This window comes from Mchenga conophoros, linkage group LG3, assembly GCF_057382185.1.
Source record: "Mchenga conophoros isolate Kocher_MC1m ecotype Shallow Benthic linkage group LG3, M_conophoros_male_GT1.1, whole genome shotgun sequence".
NCBI classification, from domain to species: Eukaryota; Metazoa; Chordata; class Actinopteri; order Cichliformes; family Cichlidae; genus Mchenga; species Mchenga conophoros.
The window spans coordinates 64444388-64462594 of NC_140528.1; the positions used below are offsets into that span (position 1 = coordinate 64444388).

Here is an 18207-nt window from a genome sequence, read left to right on the forward strand (position 1 = left end):
TGATGAGACTGGTGCACGCTCCATTTGGTTCATCGATGAAGGCGAAGCTCTCAAACGGCTCCTGACGTTCAGCTCATGTAATGACTGTTAATAAAACCATCCCTGGCCTGTAAATCATGAATATGTTTATGCACTGAAAAAGCTTTTATCTCATAGCTGGTGCAGTTTAAAATGACACATTTCCTCATTTTAAATTATTTTCTTTTACAAAAACATCAGATTTTTCATTAGAAACCTTTACACAACAAAAATCAACCTGGAAACTCAAGACGCTCACAGTAACCCAGAGCTCTCTGCTTCATTATATTGGTTTATATTAGTGTGTTGCAGCTCCTGCGCTAAGCTTAGTTGTGGCTGTTCTCTGCCAGCACTTCAGAAAAATAGAAGAAATCCAATTAAAAACGATGCGTTCAAAGTCGACAGTTCATCCCTCCGGTCACTGTGATGGTCTCTCCGGTGATGTAGGACGCTTCCTTGGAGCACAAGAACGCGATCACACTTCCGATTTCCTCCGGTTCTCCAACTCTGACAGGAGAAGCAAATTCAACGTGTCAAATCCTGGACTCTGAATATTACCAACAAGCTTTCCTGTGACCTTGAACTTCACCTTTTAATGCATAGCTGCTTTTTGAACTCATCCACGATGCCTTCATTCTGCCACAGCTGGAACAAAAGAGTTTATTATAAAAAGTACAACACTAATAAGAGAAAGCACGACTGAAATGCAACAAAAACCACATTTTTAGCAAAGGACTCCAGCGCGTGTCCTCACCGCAGAGCTGAAGCGGGTCTTGATTATTCCAGGGGCCACGCAGTTCACTCTTATGTTACTCTGAGCCAGCTCCGGGGCCAGAGCCCGGGTTAGACCCAGCAAGGCCGTCTTACTCACGCTGTAAGGACCCAAAGCCTGGAGAGGTGCACATGCACACCACGTGAACAGGTTTGCAGAAACAAAACAGAGCATGTCACTTCTTTACATTCAGGTTTATGTCTCACTCGTTTTAAGTGCATATATCCATTATTAGCTGCTTCCTTATTAACACGGCGCCACAGCGGGTGCCTCTGCATGTTTGACTTGGCACATTTGCCTTTCCAGACACAACCGCCAAGGGATTTTTATGTTCTTCTGAAATCTCCTGGTACACTAAGACTACCTTACCAAACAGGGTTTCTAAGACTTTTCTCCCACTTCAAAAGCCATAAAAGCTCAGGCTCCACACCTCTAATGCTGTGTCAAACACTGGCAGATACTGGAGTCTGTGAGTAACATAGATGCTTAACATTACAGCTTTTCTCCAGAGAATTGCTTTCTCACTTCCATCTCTATGTCTCGATGTGATGTAAGGAGGCGACCAACCAATCCTGACCGCACTGATGAGATTCAGTCACAGCACCACACGAATTCCTGCCAAGGAGAAATTCCTCACTGACCTGCATTGGTTGGTATCCAGCCACAGATGACACAAATATGACATTTCCACCTCTGAAAGAAAAACACAGACCTGTGAGAGGTGTTAGAAATATTACAGCAGGCAGGTTTTTATGGACGCCCCTTTTGGTGCCATTGTCACTCACCCTCTCTTCTCCATATGAGGCGCCACCAGCTTGGTCATGAGGAAGGCTGATTTTACGTTCACATCTAGGATCTGAAAAATGTCGACACAGTGACAGTGAATACTTTAAATAACAGAGTGATCTCAGAGTGACGTAAACAGCTCTTCAGAACCACATTTTGGATTTATGTTGTTTTTTTATGACAACATATCAGTGCTACTGTATCCTTCATTTTAAAAAATGCAAATTTATGTCGTACATCATAAATGATTGGTGTGGGCTCAATTTTTGTACGTACCTTATCCCAGACCTCCTCTGTGGAGTCCATGATGTTTCCAAAGAAAGGATTGACTGCTGCATTGGACACCAGGATGTCAATGGCCCCACACCGATCTAGAGTCTGTACCAAACACAGAGCCAAGCACTCGTTCACGCTATTACACAGTGACGCCAACAAGTGGAGGACATTTTAACAGACACGTGCACTTCACCTCTTAATGCAGTTTGAGTCACAAAAGCAGCTGCTGATGTGAACCACACTTTGCCCAAAAGATGAACTGTTTGCTTTCATGAAACTCTTACAAAGTCGTGTAAAAGACACTGTTCAGATACACTGTCTAAAACTCAAAGCGTTTTACTTGCGTGGCCGCTGTCGTCCTTAAAAACAAGCGTTGAATACAATAAGGTCAAAGGTACGCCACTAAATACTAAACAAAGTCCAAAAGGAGCTCAGAGGAAAAGCTAAAGGAATGGCTGGAGCTGGTTCACATCTGTCTTAATGAGTCTACCATGCAGGCATGTTTTACGTGGCAGGACTCCACAGAAGAAACCACAAAAAAATGTAAAAAAAAAACCTCCACTAAAGTTTTCCACAGAGCACCTTAGCAGTCCACAGTGCTTCTGGGAAACGTCTGCAGTCTGATGAATTGTCTGAATTGCTCATGACCAGTTGAGTGATGCAGCATGACAGCGACCCCAACCTTAAAAATACAGCAGACCAAGAAAATCTGCTTCACCTTAAACCCATCGGTTATTGTAGAATGACATCACAGACCAGACATCCTAATATGGCTGAGCTGGAGTGCCTCTTTAAGACAGAGGGGTCCATTATCCCCCCTGAGCACGTGCAGCTACAGAAAGTGCTCTAGGTAACCACCAAACCACCAAAAGAGGCTCAGCTAATGGTTCCCACTTACTTTTTTCCACCACCACTGAGGATGATGAAAGGGGACTTTTTGCTCACAGTAACATGGAGAGTTTCAAATAATGACACCAGCATATGTACAAGTAATTACTGTGAGCCAGAAGCTCAGGCTCAGACCGCCCGAAACGCTCAGCTTCAGGCAGCTTGTTCTGCTTTTAGCTCTCTGTGATGTCACTGAGCACAGATATCCTTAACATGCACATCTCAGGCACAAAGCTCTGACTGTGAACACTGAGGTAAATAGAGATAAGCTCCAGACTGTCCAAATAGTCTGTTTTTGAGAAGCAGCCAATCAGATGAAAGCACAGCAGTGCATGATAAGTGGACTTAAATAGCATAGACTTATACAGACTCATTCACCCAGTCACACACACACATTCATACGAGCTTTTATCTGTTCACACACACTCAGCGGGTGCAGTCAAACACCGATCCACCAACTCTCTGATTGGTAGATAACCCGCTCTACCACCTGAGCCACAGTGGCTCTTAAACTGTGGGGAAAGCCCTGCAGGTGTGGTGTGGATGATCGGGGACTTTAATGAGTTTGCGTCAGAGCTAAATATGTTAAAACACCAAAGTTACAGAGTAACTAATAACAGATGTAGACAGGCAGCTAAAGGCAAAATTACAGTTTTTGGACAGTTTGGTAAGACCATAAGAGTGGGTTCAGTTCTTCGTGGGAAAGAGCTGTGACAGCAACTTAAATCTTGAAAACGCTTTACATACAGTCCACATTAGAAACGGGAGGTATTTGAAACAGTCATAGTGGTTCTCTGAGTCGTCCAGTCGCGCACAGCTGTAGTTTCAGTGCTTGTGTTAGCAGCATGCTCTGACTCTGCCCTTCACACAAGTAAGAAGCATCTGGGGTGGAACTATGGCCAGATTTTAACTCATTGCCAGTTAGTTACTTATTTCCTGCATAGAAAAGGAGGGAAACTGTAACTGGAAGCGTTCCTGTTGCTGACAGGGCAGAGGAATGTGGCAGCGAGGGACTTCGGCTTCATATAAAAACATTATAAAAACACATTTTCACAAATAGCAACTTTAAGTGGAACTACATTGAAAAAACAGCGAAAATATCAGGCTGAACTTTATTCTACTAAAATCCAGCTTGGATTCCTTTTTATTGTTAATGATTGATAAAAATTGTTAGGTGCACGTTGGCTGAACTTTTCTCCACCTCTCAAGTGGCTCATGCCAGATAAAGTTTCATAGGTTTTTTCACAGAGGATCAACTGAGGGGCTAGACATATAATAATTATTTTGAACCATGAAGCTACTCTAATAGAGTCCAAGAGTAAAAATATATGTAGAAATGAGCACCCATTTAATAGTTGTGTTATAATAAAGAGCCAAAGCTTGGTCTTGTATAGTTTATGTGCTGCTCTACACCTCTGAGCACGATGGACGGCTTCTTACCATCTGAACCAGTTGTTCTCGGTCTTCCCCTTTCCCAACATTACAGGTTGTTCCAGTCACTTGGATGCTCTGGCTCTGCAGCAGTGCCACAGCTTTGTCTACATTGGCCTGCCGCCGGCTGCTCACAACCACATGGGCACCTCTTTTTCCCAGAGCCTGAGCCGCAGCCAGCCCGATTCTGAGGAGGGGGGAGAAGAGCTCTATGATGCATCGCTTTAACCCCTTTACAGCAGTAATTACTCTCATGAATGTGCTGAATCTGAGAAATAAGCATTTTAGAACATACACAAAACAATCAAACAAACATGGACTAAGCTCTTCTATTACTAATTCTCCAATAATCAGTGATTTGTCATGATTGGAGACAGGTGACTAACACAGTCCTTGCTTGGTTACTGTTTGTTTTTTCATGGACAGCACCAACAATCAGGGGTCAATCACGTCATTTTTACCCATCTGTGGAGGCAGTGACTATGGCTACTTTGCCAGAAAGACTGCTTTGAGACATATTTCTTTGGCCAGCTACAAGATTGGTCCTAAGGCACCTGAATACACTCCTCAGCATCACCTGTGGACAGAGAGCACGCACGGATATGTTTTCAGCGCAAACAGCAGTTAAGTAGGGCAGAGGCCATGCACTTTGTTGAGCTCGCATTCCCAACTTTATTGTCACTCGCAGTCCGACATTTTACAAAGCAAATGCAGTTGTGCAAATGTGACGAAGAGGATTGTCTCACCCTGCAATGCATGAAAAGCTCAACACGAAGAGGTGCAGAGGAATAGTTTGATAAAAGACTCTCAAAGACCTTTGACTACTGACGATTCGTGTCGCTACAGTCGATATTTTCCGGGTAAACGTCCCCCTGTCAAAATAAAAGCATACAGCCTACTTCGCTCGGCTGTGTGCATATGTATATAAAAGTGCTGAAACCATGCTCACTTTAATAATACTAGTAATTGTGCAAATTAATCTTTTTTCTATGGCAAATAAAGATAACAGCAGTTGCCAACAGCAGCTGACCGTTATTTTTCCCCATTTGAAAATCGTTTACCTGGTTTACAGAGTCAGTCGTCCTTAAACGCAACTTTTAGGAACGAGCCAATCAGAAGAGCTCTATTTTTGAAGCGACGGCTAGCTGCGCGATTTTACACACGTCGGGATTGGTGTAAACGCTGGAATTTACGCTCTGGTGTTACTTGTAGATCAGCGAAGCTCCGCGACCTAAGAAAGGGGCGGAGATAATTTTGTTGTCATCGAAGATGATTGAACGGCGATGACCGCAGATTTTCACGCATGAAAAGAAGGGATTTACGTATCAGAGGCTGTACCCCAATGGGAAGTTTATCGGCGATAAGAAAAGAGAAAGGTAATAATTTTCATTACGGCGGTCCTGAGTGCTAACGCTGTTCGGTAAATAAATCGCCTTTGGCCGCTTTATACGGCGGTGCCATTGTTGTTTTGAACTAAACCAGCACTAGCTAGCGCAGCGTTAGCCCGCGCTGGCTGGTGTTTAGTGGCTAGGCCGCGACTGCACGTCTATTTATACTGGCTACTGTTCAAATGAATTATCGTTTGACCTAGATAGCGGTTTCATACACAGCTGCACGCCGTATTTTAGACGCTCACTGCACACCGCTTCTTTTTTGCAAACGATGCTAAGCTGTTGCGGGCTTCCCCCGATAGGGTTGCCTTTAAAGAAACGTTACTGGGCGTGGAAGGCATAGACAGGTGTTACCTCCGTCCGCCTACCTTTCAGTTTCACGCGAGACTCAGAGCGCACGGGTGAAGTTTTGCTGTCTATACCTATTACATGTGACTCGTGAGAAAATAAACATTTAAAAAAGCGTTTCCGTGTGAATTTTAGGAGCCTTATGAAGACCGGGGACGACGGAGCCCCCAGACCGGGCGATGTGTCCTAAACAGAGCCAGCTGTGCCTCGGCACCGAGGGTCTCTGCCCACCGGCATATCCGTGACAGCTGACCTCCCAAAAATGACCCGACTGGTGTGGACACTTGAGTGATAATTTCTCGGAGACTAAGCTGATCACTTGGTAATCATGTCTGTCTCGGTGAGTACAGTTTTTCTCTTTATGTTCGTGGATTTGCATGTGTTCGTGTGGCAGTGTCGCAATAGCTCGGATACTTTGAAAGTCAAGGAATAATTTGCTTTCCTCGCTTTCTTTCTTTCTTTCTTTCTTTCTTTTAAAATGGTTTATTTGTTCTCTGTGTCTTATATTGGGATCCTCAGTGCCTCCATTGCAAAAGAGGTCCCACATGGCTCATTGGAGCTCGGTTGTCCCCGGGGGGTTGGTTTAGAGAATGAAAGGGGGCCTGACTCTCTGGCTTTGGGTTGGCAATTAAACCCTAAACAGCAAGGGACAGATGTGCCTCTCATCCCCTCCCCCTTCCCTCTCATCCCGCTCATTACCATTAAGCTCTTGTGTCCATTTGATCATTGATCCTCCCTGACTGTGGCCCTCTTTCTCCCTTCCTCAGGATGAATTGCACAGCTGTGAATTTTGATTTGGCTTTTAAATTTTCCATCTTTTTCTTTTTTTGTTTTGTTTTGTTTTCGTTTGCTAATCCCCCCCCCCCCCCCCAACCAGGTCTTTCACACAGACATTTAACGAGATCTTCCCTATTCACTCCCTTTCACTCTCCATTCAGCATCGAAACAATCACCCTTTTTATACTCCCCACTTGGCACTGCCACGTCAATGTACTTGTTTGTTTGTGGCGTGCAGGGAGTGTGAATTCAGGCTGTTGATTAATTTGTGCTTTCATATGGCCATTTTAGTTGTTGTTTTTGTGTGTGTGTGTTTTTGTGGGTCAGTGCTGATCACTGCTGCTCTCGTCTCTTCCTCCTGCACAGACGGTATTGGCAAAGGCGTTGTTTGACAACACGGCAGAAAGCCCAGAAGAGTTGGCTTTCCGAAAGGGCGACATCCTCATGGTTCTTGAACAGGAGCAGAGCGGCGGGCCTGGGTGGTGGCTCTGTTCGCTGCATGGCAGACAGGGGATCGCCCCCGCTAATCGCCTTCGACTCCTTCAGACCGCCCCGCCCCCTGGCTCGGACCCCTGTCGTGGCTCCAGTGAAGACTCGGTCTACCTGTCGCCTGGTGCCCCGCTGGCTCGGACCGCGAATGATGCGGACGGAGTTTATCGCTCCCCGCCAGCGGTGGGCGAGGGACGAGGAGCGGGGTCGAGACCAGGGGAGCTACGCAGAACTGAGGGCGGGCGGCCACGCTCGCACTCTAGCTCTGGCACCCGGCCCAGACCTGACTGGGATATCGGGGTGGTGGGGCGGCCACGCTCACCCTCTTTGAGAGGACGAGGAACAGACATGACAGGAGCGGTTTATCAGAGCCCAGTGAGTCCCGCGCCTGCAGCAGCTCAGCATGCGAGGCAGCCAGGAGCTCACCTGGCTTCAGAGTCTGTGTATCTTGCCCCCAGCGGAGTGCCGAGGACAGCCGATGAAGCAGAGGACGCTACATATCTTGTTCCCAGAGAAACAATAACCACGGGGGCCTCGGATGACTGTTACTTGGTGCCCAAAGGCACGCCTCTTGCAGGCGATGATGTTTACCAATCCCCAACGGGAGGCTCTGTGGCCAGTGCTTTTTGCTCTAATGGACCATTGATAACCAATGGAACTACAGCTACCCCCCAATCAAAAGCGAACCAGGACACACCTGGGATGTACCAAACCCCCACTTCTGTGGGAGTGAGCCTTCCGAGGACACCAGCAACAATTCTGGCTCACCACTACCCGCCTCAGATAACCTCTGCCCAAGCGTCTCCTCGAGCCCTGCTCAAGGGAGCTTCGCCCACCCCTGCCGCTGCCAGGGGCAAGCCCGGCCTTGCCTCTCACCGGGGATCCCCATTGCTTATCAGAGCTGGCCAGGTCAGGGCTCCTGGATCGCCAAATTTCGCCCGCAAACCACCTCCACCAGCACCTCCAGTAAGGAGCGTCACCAGGAAGGACACACAACCATCACAGCTGTCAGCTGACTCTAACTCTGTCCCCAAATCTGCTGCTCAAGCAACTTCTGCAAGCCTGCAGCAAGAAGAGGGCAAACAGAGGGCAGCCCCCCAGGGAACGGAGGAAAGGACGAGTAATGGCGTGGAGAAAAGCAGCAGTGTGCAGAATCAAAAGGGAGAAAATCAGGATTATTCAGATCCTGTTGATGATCAGGTATGTGACGATTATACTTAAAGCGATTAAAAGTTGTTCTATCTAATTCTTCAGTATTTATAAAGTAAGAATAAAGTTATTACCTGTTAATAACATCCTGGCTCAGCAGCTCTGCATGCTGTGAGGGCAGTGAGCCTGTTTCCTTGCTGAACAGAAAAAAATCTGCGTTTCCTGTTCAGTTTTGACCATTTGATAAAAAGAAATGTGACTCATATCAGATTTTAAAAAAGTGTTTCGTTTTTGTTAAATGTTTGTTTTTTGTTTCGTTCTTTGGAAACCCTGCTGGGTTTCATCTAGGGGGTGGGGGAGGAGGCATTTTTAGTGGTGTGTTAAACAGGTTAGGTCGTCCTGTAATGTTGCTTTAGTTCTCAATATGATGACATCATAAGCAGTTTTTTTCCTCTGCATACAGAAGATGTTTGTGAAAGAAGTGGAAAAATCACCAGAAGTGTTACAAAATAACTTTAAGTCAGTATTTTTTTTAAACATGGCTTGATTTACAACAGTTTTGTTTATCAAATATCAGGAAACTGCATAAACTTGTGTTAACTAAGGTAACAAAGACTGTTCTCTAACTATATGTGGACTGATTGTTCTCATGTCCGTTGTCAACGCCCCGCACCAAAACTTTAAAGACGTCTATTTTGAGCCAGGAAAAGCCCTTCACCATGTACATGAATCCTTTTATTACTCCTGGATGGTACTTGTTTGGCAATAAACTTTTAAAGTCTCCATCATATTTACTGGGAATATTTTAGTGTTAAATTAAATATTTTTTTTATGGATTTTTCTTCTTTTTTTTTTAATTCTAATGTTGCCTTGGTAGGTATACGATACACCTCCGAAGGGCAGGTGGCAGCATCCAGTCCCCTCTGCACTTGGAGAAGATGACAGCATTTACGACACCCCCCGCAGTGTGCCACCGCAGGCCGACGCTGAGTCAGAGGTAAAGACTTTGCACACGAGGCTGACTTATGGATAAACCTCTGAATTAGTGTCTAAAGCAACTGCTTTATTTTTTGTTTGACTGTGAGCTGTCAAGTGGCTTTATATCCTCTTTGCCTTCCTTGTGTGGCCACGATGAGCTCCACTGCTGGCTGTGGTAGCTTGGAAGTTCAGTGTTTTATAATGATTAAATGTTTGGGACAAACTGTTTTCCTGTGGTCAATCCATCCACCTGTTTTCATATCTAGGTCCACACACATTTATTTAATTAATTAAGCCAGTATTAAATATCACTTAGAGGAATTACTGAAACAGTGGTACGTTGCAGTTGGTGCTTCATCTCCCGGCACACAAAACGCAAAATCAACTTTAGAGAGCGTCTGACAGAGAATTACTTACAGGGCTTCTGTGTTTCTGTTTTGTTCCTGTCATATTTTGACCTGACAAACATCCAGCAGAATCAAAATGCTCTGATTACCCCCAACCCTAGTATATTATTTTGCTGGAAACTGTGGGAATCTGCTGTGCTGAATGCATGCCTACACAAGCAAAGAACAAGAGATGACTATCATATACCCCGCCACTATTTCTTCCCACATTCCAGTATTAGCCTGTCTCCCTGCCCCCCTTCGAGGCGAGGCCACACCTGTCTCTGTGTGCTCCTGGAGCCAGTCTATCCAGTACAAATGCTGCTTCTATTTTTCTCCCAGTCACACCCATCTGTCACAACCATGCCAAGGATATACCACCGCCATCACCACCACCACCACCACATCCCTGCCCCCAGTGGTCTCCACTTTAAAGTTGCTTGAAAATGTGTGCCAGCTGCTGGGTTATTTTTTCCCTCCTTGCCTGCAGTCACTGTATGTGGACTGCAGGCTCGCTTTAAGACTTAATGAATAAAAATGTGTTTCCCACATCAGTGGGAGTCAGTAACTCTTTGCTCGATGTACCTACAGAGTGCATATGGGTTCCCTTTTTAATGTAGCATATAATTGGTACTTACTGCATTTACTGCATGGATGAAATGTTATTATTATTATTATTATGCCATTATTGGACTAAATAATAAAGAATCTACCTGGAGTATCTTCCTTCCTTTCTTCATATGTTTTTCAAATTTCAAAGTTTCGCAATGTTTTCTTTATTTATTTAAACAATCAAATCTGCTTTTCCCTCTTCACTGATAGGTCTATGATGTCCCCACAATCACTCTGACTAAGGCCACAGTAGATGTTCAGCCTGACGAAGCTGATGATGAAGTCTACAGTGTCCCTACACTTCCGGGCGTCCCTCTGGCACCGGGAGAGTCGACCAGCAGCCTCTGTGGGGAGGAAGTCCCTCAGGTCGGACGGGTTTCTTGTGTTCCTGGATCCGAGAAACGAGTCAGTGGTGGAGATAATAGCCGTGGTGACTCTGAGCCCGATGGTGGGATTTATGACATGCCAGCTCTGACTGTCGAAGTCCTTCCTCATTCCTCATCATCTTCTTCCACCTCCACACGCCGCCTCTCTGTGTCTAGTAACGGCTCTGGTGACATGCAGTGGCGAGCTTCGCTTTCCAGTCTGGTCCACTCTGTGCTCACCACAGTCTCCAACTCGCCCTCCACTCTGTCATCACGGGACCTGGCTACCTCACTGGCGGAAATCCTGTCCACCTGGAAAGCCAGTCATTCAGGGGATCCCCCGCCACCCCTTCAGCAGGCCTGGGCACGCTTATCGGACCTGCTCCCAGCGTTGTCTGCCGTCGGTAGCGCTCCTCCATCCGAAGGGCTCTTGTCGCTGGTCCAGCGCTCGCTTGAGGAAAGCACCCTCCTCTTACAGGCTCAGGGCCGGCCCCGTCTGCCTTCCCAAGAATCTCTGTCACGTAGGCCGTTGCCTGCGCTCCCGGTGCCTGATGGGAAGTCATCTGGAGGAGGAATGGGTTCCCGTAAAAGCAGCTGGATCCAGGAGAGGCCTCTGCCTCCAACCCCTCAGCCTGCTTTCCCCTTGCCTCCTACTCCAGCCACGGTGATGCTCACAGTGGGACCTGCTGATGAAGAAGATGATCCCAGCAACGAGTATGCTGGGATCGGCTTGACTCCCATCCCGGCTCCAGTTCCTACTGGAGACAGTGTTGGATATGTAAAGCTGCAGGTTAGTTTTTATTATGTTAGGAATGCATCGTTTTATAGTATCACATTAATTTCTTCCTTACCTTGATATTTATGCTATATATGCATCTAATTCCTTACAGTTTCTGTTATTGTGCACATTTTTTCCTTTGCTGGTAACTAGTCACACATGTTCTCTGGTCACTTTGCTCTAGGGTAAACCTGAACCGCCTCCTGACGCCCGCACTGAGAACGGACAGACACAAACTATCACCTCAGAGCCACGGGTGAGCTGTTCCCTCTGTGTTTTTACCTCTGTTTACTTGATCCTTTGCTCCTGACTCACTCACAGTGATTCCCCACAGCGAAGGCATCGATTCACTCTTGTTTTCACAGTCTGCTCTGTTTACTAGTGAACAGTATGACTCTTTAATCCAGTTTGCAGCAGCTGTTTGTTTTACCAATACAAGCTTTATACTCCATAAGTTTACCTAGTGCTGTGTATTTGTATGCTGCTGCAGTCTTTCAAATGAATCTGTTTACTCCGCAGTTAATTCTGAAATCAGTCATCCAGGTTGACAGGAAAGTCAAGTAAGCACATACATCAGCATAAATGTATGAGGTGCCATCAAAAAAATTAAATTCTTTTTATCTGTATTTGGCCTCCATTCCTTCAGAACTAGTCACATTGTGGATGGATACGCTGTTCCTTGGCCCATTTTGTAAGCACCTCAGGCACCTGGATCTCCTCCACTGTGCCAAAAGAAATCTTGAATTCCATTTTGGAAAAGAGCATGAGGTTGAAATCTGGAGAATAAAGCAGAGCAGCAGGGAAAGATGGTGGTAGAGGTGCAGCCAAAAAAACTTGGATGTGAGCAAGCATCCATCAAAACTCTGGGTTAGCGCTGATCCTCTCCCTCAGTCACCTCAGGGTGTTTGAGGAGAACTGCTTTGATAGCCTGACAAATTGTGGCCTTCATCTCTGTGAACCTGGGCTTCTTGCATCACCATGTGTCAACCCTAGATGTATATGTGCGTGTCATCTGCACAGCAATTAAAAATATACGTTCACATACTCTTGCCAAGTGAGAGTATGAAGACGGAAAATAAAATGGGGCTTTAAATTGAACCTTGTGGTACACCACAGGCATCAACACGACCATGCTGTGCTCAGTTTACACACGACGACAGTCTCTGAGCTTTTTTTTTTAATCACACCTTGTCCTGTCTTGCGAAAACTCGAAGTCAGTTCTGTTGCATCAGACTGAAGTCATGTCTTCTTATTGCTCCGTCTGCATTTTTCCTGCCCCTCGCTACATTCCCTTGTTTTGTCATCGACGGGTAACAAGAGGTCACTTGTGGATCTCAACAGACTTTCTTACATAGGACGGAGACTCCAGGACAATGAGTGACAGAAGAGCACAGTCATCCTTTGAGCAGTGGCTGACGTGCTGTATGGACCCTCTGTTTGTACGACTCGGGTTCAGTTCAAGGCTGCCTGCTTTGACTTACCATATGCTAATTTGGTTATATATTTTCTGCTCTCATTAGCAGCTTTTTCATGTGTTATTAATACATTTCCTGTTATTTGACTATTATATTAGGACCGTTTTTTGTGTATGTATCACATGCTTTGATCCTATTTGGATTTTATGAAGACAAACAGCCTTAAACAGTTATTTGGCACAATTAACAGTGGCTGCAATTCTTGCGCAACTCTGATAGGAAACTCTGACATTTAGGACTTTGTCTTTGCTGGCTAATATTAAAATATGAAGTCAGTTGACTGAAGCCTAGAACTACTTTGACAATCAAATGCCTTCTCTGGCACACGATTTGTAAGTGGGGTGTTAATAAAATGTGAAAATGTCTTAAGCTTTGAGATGAAGGAATTTCTGGGCTTTAGGACGCAGTCCTGTGACAGTCTGTTTTGGTATTTTGGAGCTCAGTTAGGAAAGAAATAAATCAGAAGGAGCCATTTGGACTCTAAGACGTTTATTGCAGGTGGTTTCTCAGCCTCTTTTACACTTTGTGGACTAAATGATTAGTCAAGACATGGTTGCAGATTATTGCTAAGGTTAAAAAATAATATAGAATACTTTGCAAAAGTCTTGAGCCACCTTTCATTTCTTTATATCTGACTCTATTGTGATTATTTAATGTGGTCTTGAGCAATACTTCTCCAGTCTTTCTGAAGCTCCCTTAAAGTTTTTCTTTGGCTGCTTTTTCACTCATTTTCAGTCCAGCCCTCCTACCTGACCATTTTCAGATGTATGAATCATGCAATCGTAAAAAGCACCTAATTCAAGTGTTGAACCAGAGTTCTGTCTACACATCATAATTTAGCAAATAACCAATATTAAGTGGTATCTTTAGGCACTTTGTTAGTAGCAGCCTGCTGCAACAACACATCATTTGATCCCATTTTTTTTAAACATATATTTATTGGATTTAGCATATTCCCAAATTTAGTTATGTATTTTTCATTACCTCACTCTCTCTCCACTTCCTCAACTTCCCTAAACAAACTAAACTCGATGTTACATTGTTTAACCATTGGTCAAAAGAGGGGCTATCAACATTCTCCCAGCATACTGCAACACAACGTTTGGCCTGGAGTAAGCAAAGGTAAACTGTCTTTCTCTCTGTACGAGATAAATTACAGTCATCTGGATAAATGCTTAAAATACAGAACACAGGACTTAACAGAACAGGGAAACATGGGACCCGAGAAATGCATTTTAACACTGAGCACCAAAACTTTTTACACTTCCACAAACAGTGATACAATGAAGCTTGGTGATTGGTACACTTACAACATTTGTCCAGTATATTAGGATCAAATTTATTTATTTGCAGGGGAGACATTTGTTCGCATTATCCAGTTAAAGTCTCAATCGGGTGTTGATGGTTTGGGTGTGTGTCTTTAAACATATTTTACTCCACTCAATGGAGTAAAATATCTATCTTCTAACTCTTGTATTCACTCCTGTCGCTTATTGTCTGAGGTGCCTCTGTGCTTCTCAACCAACATGTTATAAAACTGAGAGACCGAAGCAATTTTTTGTAACGTGTTTCTAGGATGAAAAGTGGAGGCTGTTGCACTGAATTTTTGATTGAGCCAGAATAAAACGTCATTTGTTATTGACTATATAACAAAGATGACACAGTTACAGGCATAAAATTGTATTTTTGCATCAGTTAGGTGATTCCCAAAGAGCAATTAGCAGAATATGGAACTTTTCTCAGCATTTTGTGAAATGTGTCCTTAAATTTTTTTTGAAGAGACGGAACAAGTGGAGGACAAAAGAAATGTCCCCCAAAAATTATCTACAGCCGATGAACAGTTTCATGTTCTTTGTAATACATGGGGAAAAAATCCAACAAAGACCCTGCACAGGAGCTGAGAGATGCTTCAGTTGATCCATCTGCTGTTCACTGAAGCCTCATCAGAAGTGAGTGTCCACAGGCATCTGTAAGACACGGAGGAGGCTCTGTCATGGTTTGGAGCTGTATTTGAGCCAGTGTTGTTTGAGATCTTGTCAAAATTGGTTGAATTATGAACGCAGGTCATCATGAACATCAGATTATGATCCATTTAAGAACATCTCACACTGGCAGCATCTTCGTTTTTCGGCATGACAGTGATCCCAAAAACACAGCCAATGGAGTGGCAGAGCCTGGACCCTGAACATTATTGAAGCAGTGGGACCATCTTGACAGAGAAGAGAACCAAAGACTACTTGAAGAAATGACACCAAGGATTGCAAAAGAGAGTTCAGATTGTGAAGAATAAAGGCAGTCATACCAAATATTAGCTTTCTAGCTTGTACCACCTCTGTTTTTGCCTTATATACTATATTTTTATGTATGTTTCCACGTGTTTTAATAAATCGCTGCTCCCATTTTCCATGCACTATCCTAAGAAATAATGAGATTTGCACAGTGCTGTAAATATGTGCGTTGTGTTTTTTATTTTAATTTCTCAGGACTTCTTTCAGTTTGCTGTTTATGTATCTGAAAGTCTTGTTTTCATTCTCCTTAATTCAGATTAGAAACCTTCTGGCTACTTTCCTACATTTCTTGTGCAGATTTTCATTTTCCTTTCTCATCTTTTTCAGTTGACCCCCTCCCCTCCTCTGCCAGTGTCCCTCTCCCTGGAGGACTCAGAGCTGCTCTCCTTCTACTCCTCTCAAAGCCTCGCCCACCTCTCCTGCCTGGCGGATGCCGTCGATGTGCTCTTCAGCAGCGTGAAGGGAAACCAACCTCCTCGAATCTTCGTCGCCAGAGGAAAGAGCCTCATTGTAACTGCGCACAAGCTGGTATTCATCGGGGACACGCTCTCCCGTCTTCTCACGTCTGCTGACCTCCGGGCCAAAGTATGTGGAAAATTTGGCATGATGTTTAGATCCAGCATTTCATAGCGGTGTAATATCTTTAATATTTTTTTCCCCCATCAGATCACTACCTCGGGGGGACGGCTCTGCCAAGCTTTGAAGGCAGTCGTGGTGGCAACAAAGGGTGCTGCACAGAACTATCCATCAGTATCTGCCACCCAGGAGATGGTGGACCGTGTCGCAGAGCTCTCCCAGCAGGCGGCCGGCTTCTCCACTCTGCTGCAGCGTCTGGCAGAAATATCTTCATGATGTTTCTTAGTGCTTACGTTAAAACAAACAACTTTGTCTACACTACACATCTATTTCCTCCTCTCTGAAATGCCTTATTTGTTGTTACACTCGTTCATTACCCCTGTGCTTGAATGGGATGGAAGGAAGCGAAGCCGAATCCTGCGGCGAGGCGTTTGTTCCTCGCCACAGCTGTTATCCAGCTGTTTTCACCGTGTTGCGTGTGTCGCCTGAGCGCGTGCTGGTTTGCTTTTGTTTCTCCACTGACCTCTGTGCTTTGATGCCAGGCAAAAATAGTTTTTTAAGTGTTAATTTATTGAAGATTTTGAAGCCCCTGTGTGGTTTAAGTGTCCGTGTGGACTTCCTATTTTGGGAGCTTTGCTTTAATGTGCTTGCCATATTTTTTTTTCTCCCCCCCCCCCCTACCTCTCACACGATAGCCATTTTTCCTTCCTTCCTCTATTTATTCAGCCACCCCCGATTTCCAGAAATAGTCCAGAGGAGGAGACTTTACATCCTTTTTTCTTACTGTGATACCTGAAGGGCCTTTTGTGATTATCAATTCAGAAGCTGCAGAAGCAGCATGTTGTGTGTGTTTTTGGGGGGCTTTATTTGGGAGAAATGTTGGAAGTTTTCCCAGCTTCTATTCTCAATCTGTGCAAGTGTTTGCGTGTTTTGTGTAGTGCCCCATTTCCACTTAACAAGAAACATCTCCTCATTCTTCAGTTTGCACGTGTTTCACATCTCTATGAAGAAAAACAAAAGCTTTTTTGTCACAGACGGAGAATATGTCTGTGGGTCGATGAAGGGGTTTTTGATTGAGCAACGTTAGCTGGGTGACAAATTGCCTCATCCTATTCTTTCCCACAGTCATGTGGCAGGTTTGGTAATGGATGCGAAACCTGTTGACCGAGTTCACCTGTCTTCACACGTCTTGTTATGACTTGCATCACTTCTCTTCTTTGACTTTTGCTTTTCAGCATCATTTTCCCATAAACTGCCTGTCATCGCCTCTTATTTATATCCGCTTTGATAGTTTGAAGCCATCTTATTGTGGAAGTGCACATCAGAAACCAGTTGTGATTATTATGACGGAACAAAGACGGGGACGACGGTTAACTCTACATCAGTTTGTGGGACTTTATTGTGATCGTGAACCTATGCCTGTGGAATGAAGCATAGTCTGCTTTTCAATTTAAAAGAGACACTTTGTATTTTACAATCCATGAAAACAAACCTGTTTTGTGTCTAACACTACTCCACTTTTCATACTGACAGGTGCACAGCACGGCCTGTGAGTCATAATTGGTATTATGCTCCTCTCTGCGACAACACGTCAGCATATTCACACTACACATCTTGTTTGTGAGAGAACACAGCCAGGGGGATAAAACTTGAATATAGCACTACCTTCTCTTCTGGCAATCATATTACTTTGCCCCCCCCCCCCCCCCCCCCCCTTTATTTCCCCCTACTTTTTCTTTTTCTAATGTTTCAGATTTAAATTGTTGACTTGGTTTCCAGCTTTTACATTTTCTTTGCTGCAGTGCCACCCTGTGGAGGTTTGAAGTATTTTCCAATGACTAGCATCCTGTTAAAATGGGCTGTGTGTGTGTGTGTGTTAAGGGAGCATGATGGGCAAGTAACCTTTAGCTGTATATTTATTGTATGCCAACGTTTATGTTCCTTTGCTTTCCCCATCTGCATGGCTTTAATTTGCTTATACTTTATACATATATATATATATATATATATGCACATCCTTCACCTGAGTGATGTGATTGGGTGATTTGCAATGAACAAAGTTTTTCTTTTTCTTTTTTTTCCGAGTTACAGTTCAAAAATGGCTGTCTTTTCTTTTGTAACTGGATGGGGTTTTTTTTGTTTTTTTTACACTATTTGAACTATGTATGATCTGTTATGCATATTGCTGACATATAGAAGTGAATGCTTTTCCTACAGTAATAACAGACCTAATCCTCCTTATTTTTAACACTACATTGGTTGTCTGTCTTGTATTCCTGTTCAGAAAACACAAATACATTTTTTTGCAAATAAAATATTGTTTGTTTTATTTGTTGTTATATTACTATATTAGTCGTGTTTATACAAAAAAAACATTTTGGTAAGAGGATCGTTCGGACAAGCCGAGCGCTTCCGGAAACTCCC

General features: G+C 44.3%; 2 protein-coding genes across 2 annotated transcripts; one reads left to right on the forward strand and one right to left on the reverse strand.

Moving 5' to 3' along the window:
• Positions 1 to 125: 125 nt before the first annotated feature.
• On the reverse strand, positions 126 to 5373 carry dhrs4 (dehydrogenase/reductase (SDR family) member 4). Its single transcript, XM_085266697.1, has 10 exons — positions 5233 to 5373; positions 4918 to 5043; positions 4633 to 4748; positions 4181 to 4358; positions 1853 to 1954; positions 1576 to 1646; positions 1432 to 1483; positions 773 to 907; positions 608 to 663; positions 126 to 525 (listed from the first exon to the last, which is right to left on the reverse strand). The coding sequence occupies exons 2-10, from the start codon at positions 4927 to 4929 to the stop codon at positions 411 to 413; spliced, it is 837 nt and encodes a 278-aa protein (XP_085122823.1). The 5' UTR covers positions 4930 to 5043; positions 5233 to 5373; the 3' UTR covers positions 126 to 410.
• Positions 5330 to 18110, forward strand: efs (embryonal Fyn-associated substrate). The gene is made up of 8 exons (XM_085266687.1): positions 5330 to 5547; positions 6046 to 6250; positions 7054 to 8376; positions 9203 to 9322; positions 10512 to 11456; positions 11629 to 11700; positions 15535 to 15792; positions 15874 to 18110. Exons 2-8 carry the CDS (start codon positions 6239 to 6241, stop codon positions 16057 to 16059), a joined length of 2916 nt encoding a protein of 971 aa, XP_085122813.1. The 5' UTR covers positions 5330 to 5547; positions 6046 to 6238; the 3' UTR covers positions 16060 to 18110.
• The last annotated feature ends 97 nt before the right edge of the window (positions 18111 to 18207 follow it).